The 10577-nt window shown below is 58.6% G+C and overlaps 1 protein-coding gene across 8 annotated transcripts in view; it reads right to left on the bottom strand.

Moving 5' to 3' along the window:
- Positions 1-583: 583 nt before the first annotated feature.
- The window catches only part of CELF5 (CUGBP Elav-like family member 5), a 49760-nt gene continuing 39766 nt past the window's right edge, over positions 584-10577 (bottom strand). For 3 of the 8 annotated variants that reach the window (XM_045991604.1, XM_045991608.1, XM_045991611.1), the window contains 5 exons: positions 9935-9997; positions 9285-9368; positions 6127-6270; positions 3710-3877; positions 584-2453 (listed from right to left, as the gene is read on the bottom strand). In XM_045991604.1, coding sequence (XP_045847560.1) covers positions 3750-3877; positions 6127-6270; positions 9285-9368; positions 9935-9997 — 419 coding nt within the window. In that variant the 3' untranslated portion in view covers positions 584-2453; positions 3710-3749. Of the gene's footprint in view, positions 2454-3709; positions 3878-6126; positions 6271-9284; positions 9369-9934; positions 9998-10577 lie in introns of those variants that run through there. The other 5 variants (XM_045991609.1, XM_045991612.1, XM_045991605.1 and 2 more) reach the window with 4 other exon arrangements.

Below are 10577 nucleotides of genomic sequence, written 5' to 3'. Positions count from 1 at the left end.
GTGGCGGTCCCCACCATTCAGAGCCCTGCCCAGCCAGACCCTGCCCGGCTCCTCCACGGACAGGAAGGGGCTCGTGGGTGCTGGGCGGGGTGGGGGGAGGTGACTGCTCATGGGGACGGGGTTGCTTTTGCGGGTCTGAACGTGCTGGAATTAGGCACACGCGGTGTCCGCACAACCTTGTAAATGTATTGAACGCCTCTGGGTTGTACCTTTTAAAATGGTGATAATGGGGAATTTCATGTTCCGTGAATTCTACCTCGGATTCAAGAAAATGCACCTTTTAGAGCGTCTCTCCTCCGGGGACCACCTCCGTGAGGGACGGGCACACAGCAGGTGGGCGGGTGTCTGCGGAACGAGCAAGCGAGAGAACCCAGCGCCAGAGGCACCCGCTCTCCTGGGGAAGGACGAGTCCCATCTCCTCTGCTTCCGGGAGACTCAGAGGGAATCTCGGTGTAGAAACATTCCCAGAATATCTCCTCCTGCACCCCTAACCGGAAATCTGGGTTTTTCTTTGCCCAGGCAGCTCAGTGGGGCCAGACGCGCTCTATCGACGAGAGGCGGCGAATAAGGGAGGACCCGGTCCTTTAGCAAGTAAAACTTTTATTAAATAAACTTTCAGTTTCTCCAGACCAAAGAGAGGCATTTGGACATTGAAATGATGGTTGCAGCTTCTCACCTGAAACACGCCACAGTGACAAGGACCTCTCCAGCCAGAAATCCAAACCAAATCAACCCAAAGTTCCCTCTAAGTCCCTTTCTTGTCTTCCTTTTCTGTGTGTGTGTGTGTGTGTATGTATGTGTGTGTGTGGCGGTTTGTCTCCAAAAGTCGGTTTGCAAGTTGAAACGTCATGAAATTACTTGTAGCAGAAATAAAAAGTACATCGTACAAATCACGCAGGTCTTCGATGTGGAGTATAAAAATGGTATTTACAGCCAGTAAACATGGGCCAGCGGGGCACACACCACTGCACACCCACACGCACTCCCAAGCAGGCCCGCGGAGGGCTTGGCGGGTGCCGGGGACACGCACGAGGCCCCCTCGTGGCCCCTGGGCACGCGCACGCAGACGCACGGGACACAGGCACGCTAGAGTGTCTCGGAACAATTATCAAACTCTGGAATATCGAAACAAGTTGGTCATTAAGACTTTTTTTTTTTCTTTTTTTTGCAATGTGTTCTTTTTTGTTTTTTTTTTTTTTTTGTTTTTTTTTTTTTTTTCTGGGTCAGTCAACACATTTTGGTAGAAACAAAAGGGAATGCTTTTTTTTTCCTTTACAAATTTTTTTTTTCTTGAGCTTATTAAGTTCTTTGGCGCCTCACTTGGCAAGAGGCCCCACTGACGTCCAACGAACTTGACTCTGTGCTTCAAAGTGGGTTTTCACGGTTTGAGTAGCTATACAGAGATGCCCCGACAGGACTTCCCTCCCCGCCCCGACTAGGAAACAAAAATCCAGTCATCTGATTTTTTTTTCCCCGTTTTGTTCTCTTTTCTTCTTTGTATCTGCTCAGAAAGACCAAAATTTAAAAAAAAAATTATCTGTAGAGGTATTTCTGGTAAAGGGGTGCTGGGACGGTGCAGGTTGGCTTGTCCAACGCGCTTGGCAATCTTGGTCATGAGATCGTGAACTCCAGGCTGGTGATCCGAAGGCAGGGAGGGAGGCTGCCTGCCGTTGGGAGGGGGCAGGAGGGGCGGGGGGCTCCCCGGACCCAGTCTGCCCCTGACGGAAAGCTAAGGGCTATTGGTCACATGAGTAAGGCTATGACGGGGGGGAGAAGGGGGGGGTCTCTTTTGTGCCTACGTCGGGGAAGGCAGGGCCCTGGGGTGAGGGAGGGGTTAGGGGTTCCGGAAGCTGCAGCTAAGACCAGGGACACTGGAGCTGGCTGAGCCCAAAGGCCTGCGAGAGCTGTCGGCAGCAGGGGCCCAGAGTCCTGGAGGAGTATCGCGTTGGCGGCTGATTCCCAGTGCTTCTCGGCGCCCTGGTCTGACATGACAGCGGGAGATGGGGAAACACTGGGCGGCCCAGTCATCCTCAGCCCTTCTTATGTCCCTGCTGAGTGACCGGGCCAGGGTCACCTTCTCTTGGATGGAAGGAAGTCGGAAAAGTTTGGTCCCATGATCTATACTCAAAAAATATATATACTGTCTATAGCTCTATATATATGCATATATATATATAGGAAAAGTTGTGATTTAGTTTGGGGAGCCACCAAGGAGGGGGCAGTGAACCTCTTGGCCCCCAACTCAGAAGCCCCCTCCCCCCAGCACTGGGGCAGATCACAAAGCCCCCTCCCCGCTCCATGGGGCCTTCGGTAGTGTTTCACATTAAGGGGGGTGGGCAAGGGGAGACAGGAGAGGAGAGGGAGGGCTGGTGTCCAAACTCGGTTGTAATTTACGGAAAAGTCCGGGCTCGGTTGGAAGCGGGAAGCCCTCCTGGGGTGGGAAGGCCCCTCACCTGGCGGAGAAGGGAGGGGCGTTAGGGTGCGCTGATGGGGGCCTACGACATCGCCTCCCACCTACACCCCCTGCCCTGGCCAGGCTGGGTTCTGGGAACCCAAGGGCCCCTGTCCTTTCACAGAGAGTCCATTTCCAGATCCGGAGGCCAACAAACCGCCTCGGAAGGGACTTGGGGCCGCTGAGCCCACTTTCTCCCGCAACCTGCGGCCTCGAGTTGTGTTTATTCTTGTCTCCCCCGCCCGCTCCCTGCCATTGAAGCTCCACGGGGGCAGCTCTGCCCCCCAAGCCCCGTCCCGTGTCCGGTCATTCACCAATGGGGTGTGGCCCCAAGCGCGGGGAAGAGCGCCTAGCGCTTAGTAGGTGCTCAGTAAGGACTTGCTGTCCCAGAGCGTTCAGGTGCGTGGGGCATTAGTCGCCCGATCCCGTGACCGGATACCCGTGAATCTGGGGGTGCTGATCAGCCCCTCACTGAGCACCTACTCGGCACCAGACCCCAGGCACGGCGCTTTGATGACGACGGCGCTTGTGATGGAAAAAAGAAAACCGAAATAAATGATCAAGAGCTTTCCAGGTGGCGGGTGGGCTTGGTGGGGAAAACACCGCATCCCCAAGCGGATCCTCCCTGTCTTGGGAGGCGACTTTCACGAACCCATTCCACAGATGAGGCTCGTCAAGGCTTGCGGTCAGCTACGTTTCCCCACTGGCCCCTTAGGCTCACTGTTCCTTCCCCAGAGAAGGTGTTTAGTTGTTGATAAAGTTGTTCTCTCTGATGGCAAAATCCATTCTTGGGGGTGTGTCTGGGGGGTACCTTTTTTGGGGGGGGGAGGGCAGGCTGGTGAGCAGGGCAAACATTCCGCTTTCTCACCAGCCCACAGAGCAGGAATTACACCAGAGAAGAGTTACGACCCCGGCCCAACTGCGAGATTCACAGGACAGGACAGAAGCCCCTCCCCACAGCCCACCCCACCCCAGACCAAACCTGGCTATTCGGGCGAACTTCTATTCATCCTTCAAAGCCTTCTTCTGGAAGGATTCCCCAACCACCCCCGGGCCCTAGTTCCACCACCGTCCCAGCCCCGACCAAAGGGGGGATGGGGGTTGCTCTAGTCTAGCTCTGTCCACAGCAACCCAAGCTGGGGACCCCTCATGGCCTCCAGCAGCATCCCCGGGGGCTGGGGAGGGTTGGGAGAATGAGGGGGTGTTTGGCCAAAACGGGGTGGGGGTGGGGGCGGGTGGGGCCGCCTGGCGGCTCACCTGGGCCAGGCCCGCAGCCTCCGGGCGGCTGTGGGCACGGTCAGTAGGGGTGTCCCGGGTCTTTGGGCCGCTTCAGCTGCACTTTGAGCCTCTTCATGCCGATCTGAAAGCCGTTCATGGCCTGGATGGCAGTCTGCGCGCTGGCCGGGTTGTCAAAGCTCACGAAGCCTGCGGAGACGGGGGCGGACCCGCGATGGTGGGCAACGTGGGCGTCCTCTGCGTTCTCCGGTGCTGCGGCCCCGGCATCCCGGCTCGCGGGGTCCTGGGGGCGGGGGGTGTGCGCTCGCAGGGGCAAGTGGGCCCGGGGAGGTAGGAGGGCGCGCCAGGGCACGCATAGCAGCCCGGCGCCTGGTTCTGACACCCTCTGGACTTGCATGCCTCCGGGGACGGGGTGCTTGCTTCCTTACCTGGGGTCTGCTCTGCTGAGACTTCCCACAGGTGGAGGGAACAGGTGAGGCCCATGGGGGTCCCATGAGGGCCACATTCTCCCTCCCTCCCCATCCTGGCTGCCTGCCTCCTTCCAGGCCCTGGATGCTAACCCTTTGCCCTTCCGACACTGCTGTCCATCTGGGATCTTGACTGTGGATCAGACTGTCTCTGTGTGAGTGTCCTTGTGACCCTTCTCTCTGTCCTTCTTGCCCTCTTCCTCTCTCTGCCTTTTTTTTTTTTTTAAAGATTTTGTTTACTTATTTGACAGACAGCGATCACAAGTAGGGAGAGAAGCAGGCAGAGAGAGAGGAGGAAGCAGGCTCCCTGCCAAGCAGAGAGCCTGATGCGGGGCTCGATCCCAGGACCCTGGGATCATGACCTGAGCCAAAGACAGAGGCTTTAGCCCACTGAGCCACCCAGGCGCCCCCTCTCTCTGCCTTTTATCTCTTTCTCTGTCTCTGTCTCTCTACCCCATCTCCCCCCCCCACCCCGCCCCGCTCCCCCCAGGCCATCAGAAACATCCTTCTCTGCCACTCCTCAACCTTCCACCAGCCCCGACTCCCTCCACCTGCCACCCCGGGCCACCCTGCCCTACTCCTGCCCCTCACCTCTCGGTCCTCGCAGGCTTCCCGGGAGGGTGTGGAGGCCACAGGGGCCAGGAGCCCTCTGGGGTGAGGGACTGCATGCCCAAGCATTTGAGGTGGGGGTCCCCGAGCTCTGGGTGAGAGGCTGGGTGAGGGGTCAGGTGGAGAGAGAGTGGGGGCAGGGCTGAGCGGTCCTGCAGAGGCCCGCTAGGGAGCCATGGGGGAATGTGGAGCCGGGGGATACGGTCTTCACGTCTATCAGCTGCCCTAACGCCTGCGCCCCGCTACACTGATCAGGAAACCGAGGCTCAGGGCAGGCACGGGACTCCTCACTGCTGAGAGGGATTGAGTGGGTTTTCCCTCACACGCCGCCTTCTTCATCCTGCAAGTGGGATGCTGAGGAGGGGCCTGGGCCCTCCCCTGATCCGAGTGACTCGAGTGTGCTCTTTGGCGGCCTGTGCCTCTCCCTCCTCCCTGGGTTAAATGGGGCCGCTCTTCCCTTTCACGGTTGGATACTGAGTATATACAGAAGGCGCCAGCTAAAAAGGCAAGACTTGGCCTTTGGAATGCAACAGGGTGAGATTAAGAGTCCCCATTTCAGAGTCAAACGGACTGGTTCCGATCTAGGTTCTGCCTCTTGGCTGCTGTGTGACCTTGGAGGCCAAGGCCCTGTAGGACCCGCCCCGTCCCCTCCCTGGCCTTCCCTCCTCCCACTTTCCCCCTCACTCTGCTCCAGCCGCGTACGGGCCTCCTGGCTGGCCCTCCAACACACAGGCATAGCTCTGCCCGGAACCCTGTACCCCAGACATCCTGGGGCTGGGGAATCTCACCGTTTGGGTCTCAGCTGAAACATTACCTCCCGCACACCGGCTTCTGGGTCCTTAGGAGCGGACGGTGCCAGCGTTCTTCCTGCCATTCATAACCCCTGACCGACTCCCTGCCTTGTTTGTTTCCACCTCCCACCCGTAAACCTGTGCTTTTCAACTCCGCAGTCGCTGGCCAGGGGCGGTCATTTAGATCTGGCTTCCTTAAAACTAAACCTTTGGTTCTGTGGTTGAACTGCCCCTCTCGAGGTGCCTGGCAGCCACGCAGTGCTCACAGCTCAGATGGCAGGGGCGAGAAAAACATCTCCGCCAGTGGAGAAAATTCTGTCGGGCAGTGCGGCAAGACTGCAAGCTTCGGAGGGCAGGAATTTTGTTGGCTTTCTTCGCCACCCTGTCCCGGCACACAGCAGGTGCTTAATAAGTGCTCCCTCTAACTTCTAACTGTGATTGTCTCGGACCACGCCTGTCTCCTAGCCGGCCACGCCAACCACGCCCTCCCACGTCCGTGTTCCTGGCAGCAAGCGGAGTCAGGGGGACAGGGCTGGCCAGCCGGAAGGGGGAGCCCGCGGCAGGTACTCACCAAAACATTTGCTCTGGTTGGTGGCCCGATCCATAAACACCTTGGAGGAGATGATATTGCCGAAGGGCAGGAACATCTGCGTCAGCTCCGTGTCTCCAAACTCCTGGGGGAGGTGGTAGATAAACAGGTTACAGCCTTCCGGACCTGCAGGTGGGGGAGAGAAAGACATAAAGCCCCCAAGGAGAGGAGGCGGACCCCCCCCCGGGGGGAGGGGCGCGGGACCGGAGCCCACCTCTGGCATCTCCGGCTGTTGGGCGAGGGTGCCCGTGCCACCGGGAAGCAGGGCGTGGAGACGGCGTGGGGGAGGGGAGGCAGGGCGTGCTTCCCCCTCGCCTTTCTAACCCCACCCTTGGGTACCCTGAACCTCTGATTATCCTCAGGCCCCAGATAATCTACAAAACTCAGACGGTCCCTCCCCGCAAAACTGACATAAATCCCTCAGTGCCAGGCCCTGGGTCGTCCCCAAATCCCAGACAAACAGGAAACCCCGGAAAAAAAATCCCTAAACCCGGAAAGGCCAGACCATTTACGACAGCGGATGAATTGTAGTGGGGTATGCGGACACTCTGTATATCTCTGCACTAATTCTGTAAATCTACAACTGGTTTTATTTATTTATTTATTTTTTTAAAGATTTTATTTATTTATTTGACAGAGAGAGAGAGAGAGATCACAAGTAGGCAGAGAGGCAGGCAGAGAGAGAGGGAGAAGCAGGCTCCCTGCTGAGCAGAAAGCCCGATGCGGGGCTCGATCCCAGGACCCTGAGATCATGACCTGAACCGAAGGCAGAGGCTCAACCCACTGAGCCATTCAGGTGCCCCTACAACTGGTTTTAAAATAAGATGTTCATGTCTTATAAGTCCGATGATCACAGAATAAGACAAGTCATTCCCCGGTCCCAAACCCCAAATATCGAGATAGTCTTCAAAACTGTGGATAATCCTCCAAGCCTTGAATAATTTTCAAGACTCAGATGACACCAAAAAAACTCAATTAAGATAAAAAAAATTCTGTAGTCCCCAAGCCACTTGGTAATTTTATTACATTTTTATTTAATTTTAAGTAGGCTCCACGCCCAACGTGGGGCTCCAACTCAGGACTCCGAGATGGAAAGTTGTGGACTGAGGCGGCCAGGCACCCCTCCCCGCCCCCCTCCATGTCCTCACCTGAGAATTTTAAAGTGATATACGACACCAACCAAGAATAACTTCTTAAAAGCACAGGTAACTCTCAAACCATCCCCTCCCCAAAGAATCCCCAATGGAGAAGTCACGTAACATCTACAAATAACAATCAAATGTTAAAACCTTCATTATCTGAAGCCACTAACAGTCACCAAACCTGTCCCTCATCCCAAACCAACAGATGACCTTCTCCCATGCCCCCCCAAAACGCAAACCCCCAAACCACCAAAAATCCCCCTCGGTCCGGAAGTGAGTATAGTATTCTCCATCCCAGGAACTAAAGATCCAGGATCACCCACTGACATCCGACCCTTATCTTCCTGGTTAGGACCACAGTTCTAAGAACGCTTGTTTTTAAAATGCAAGCGAGTCGCAACGTGATGGTCGCGATGGATGTGGATGGTGTGATCTTGACCGCGGCACAAACGTTACAGCGGCCAGAGCGCGATCCCATCTCCGAGAAACACGGGGTGAAGGCGGAAAGCCGCACCCAGCTGAGTGGGACCCCATGAGAAGACAACGCGTGCGCGCACACTCCCCACAGCACGCACACAGTGGGACCACCTACCACTCCCTCGGCTCCCCCGCGTGTGTCGTGAGCCAGGCGCATCCCCGTCTGGGGTTACGACTCCCTCTCTGGCTTCAGACACGTCTGTCTCCGCCGCGTGACAGCAGCCACAGCCGCGACCCTTCCCATCAGTGCCACGTCCACGTGCAAGGATAAAGGGCCACCCTGACCGTATTTTTTAACCTGCTCGTGCGCATGACGCCGTCTGGCATTTTTATCAGGGCTCTATCTTTTCTTTTGCTTCGACGTGTCGCAGACAGAGGTCTGGAATGGTGCGAGCGGGAGTCTGTAGATTGTTCCTCGAGGTGGGGACTCTCCAAAATGCTCATGGCGAGGGACAGCAGGGCTGATCACCGCTGCACTAGCTCTGACCGCCTCAGCCCCGGTGGAGGGAAGTTGGAGCAGGGACCGGGGAGGGAGACACCCAGGTCGGAGCCATCCACAAAACAGTGACCTGAGGCAGCGGGGCCCTCTCGGAAGCTGGTGCTGGCCTGCCCTGGGTGGGGGCTGCAGGGGGTGTTGGGAGGTCGCTGAAAGTCACACTGGAGTTGCGACCACTGTCAAATCCTCACGCCTGCCGCCCGTGACTTTACCCACTGAGCCCTGCCGCCCGTGACTTTACCCACTGAGCCCCCCAGAGGAATAAGACGGAGGGCGGAGTAGCCAAGGGCCAAGGGCAAGGGCCAAGTGGGGCAGAGCCTCAAAGAACTCAGTCTGCAGGCCAGGACATCCACAGAGCTCCCCGGCCATGGGGCCAGTGGGTCACCTCTCCCCCACCCCCACTAGCTGGATGGACAAGGGAAAGGGCCTTCCTGGTGCTGAGCCACACTGTGGGTCAGGAACGGCCTGGCCTCCTTCCCAGTAACGCCTCTTGACCCAGACAGCTGCTCCTGCTGCAGAGGAGGAAACTGAGGCACGGGCAGCGAGTGCTTTCCTTACCGTGCACAGCCAGAACGGGGTGGATCTGAATCCTGGTCCGTCCGACCCCAGACTCTACTCCTCCCTCCTTCCACTTTACTGGGGAGCCTCAGTTTACCCGAGATATCCCACCTCCACCCGCCGCCCGCGCCTGACCTCAAGATGAGCGTCCTTTCCAAAAATTCAGAGGCTCATCCGGTCCTGGGGAGGGCGGCTGGTGGTGGCAGGGTCACCCCTAGTCCCGCTAGTCCTATGGTCCCAACTTTCCAGAGGAGCGAGCCGAGGCTCAGAGAGGGTGATGCGGTTCCCCCAGAGCACCCAGGGGCCGCGTCAGAACTCGAACCCAGGTCTGTCTGGCCCGCAGGCCGTGCTCTTGGCCGCGGTTCCCCGAGGTCCCGCGCCTGGCCAGGCCAGGCCAGGGGTCCTGGAGGTCGAGGGGGCGGTCAGAGGGCGGGGCTGGCGCCCAGGGAAGGTCGCGGCCCCCTCACCTTCTCGCTGCTGCTGCTGCAGGAGGGGCGGCGGCTGGGGGACGCTGTGCGCGATGGGCGTGATGGCCGCGGTAGGGTACATGGCTGCGGAGACCGGGAGCGAGACAGGGCGGAGGCGGGTGTGAGGCCGGTGGGCGGCCCGGGGAAGGTGGGGGCGGGGCCACGGCGGTCTTGGGAGGGAGGCGGGGCGTGCCCGCGGCGGAGGGCGGGCCTAGAGGAGGGGCCAAGGCACAGGGAAGAATGGGGCGGAGCCATGACTCGAGGGGGTGGAGCAACGTGTGGAATCAGGGAGGGGCGTGGTCACAGCCGAGGGTGGGCCTGAAGGAGGGGCCAAGGCCGCACAGCATCAGAGTGGGTGGGGCCAGAGTGTGAGGGGCAGGGCCAAGGCTGAGGGCAGGGCCCTGGAGGACTCGGGGCAGGATAAGAGGAGCGGGACCACACGCTGCGAGGGCCGAGGAGGGGTGGGGCCAAAACCTGGGCCAGAAGTAGAAGGCGTGGCTAGGTACGAGAGAGAAGGCCAAACGAAAGGGCGGCCCCTGGGAGGCGGGGCCAGAAGCGGGGTGGGGCCAAGGGGGCGTGGCCAGACTGGAAGGAAGCCGGGGCCGAGGGGGCGGGGTCACGCCCGAGAGTGGGCCGGACTGCCCGCGTACCTGTGTACTGCTGGACTCCGGAGAAGGCGGGATGGAGGGTCTCGGCTACGGTCGGGCTCTGAGCTGCGGGGCAGACGGAAGGGCTGAGTGGGACGGGGGCGGCAGAGCTTCCATCCACCCCCGATCCTTAGCGCCCGGAAGGAGAGCAACAAACATCCGCCCAGCTTCACCTCTGCATAAACGTTTTACAGGTATGGTCCCCATTTTACAGGTAGGAAAACTGAGGTTCAGAGAGGTGAAGCGACCGGCGCGGGGCCACTCAGATAGGAAATGGCAGAAGTCGAACAGGGCTCCAGACTCCAGAGAGGTTTAACCTTCACCGCCATCTCTCTGTCCCCATCCGGACCCCCTCGCTCTTCCCCTTTATTCTCCGGATTCTCCAGGACTTCAGACCTCTGCTCCTGACCACCCCTCACCCCCATCCATTTCCCTCTCTCCCACCCCAAGCCTCACTCATCAGGCACCCCGTGGATCCCCCATGTGGCTGTGACCTCCTGACTGCTCTCAGGGCAGGAGGTAAGGGGAGGGGAGAGGTTGTCCAGACCACTAGAGCTGCTGCATCAGGGGGAAATTTCAGCGAAGAGAGAGGTTACTAGAGGATGGGTGTGTGGGGGGTGACCATAAAGGGGTCACATGAACGAAT

Source organism: Meles meles, chromosome 20 (genome assembly GCF_922984935.1).
Source record: "Meles meles chromosome 20, mMelMel3.1 paternal haplotype, whole genome shotgun sequence".
Classification (NCBI taxonomy): Eukaryota; Metazoa; Chordata; class Mammalia; order Carnivora; family Mustelidae; genus Meles; species Meles meles.
Note: the sequence above shows the minus strand (reverse complement) of the source record. Positions and strands in the feature narration are given on the sequence as shown.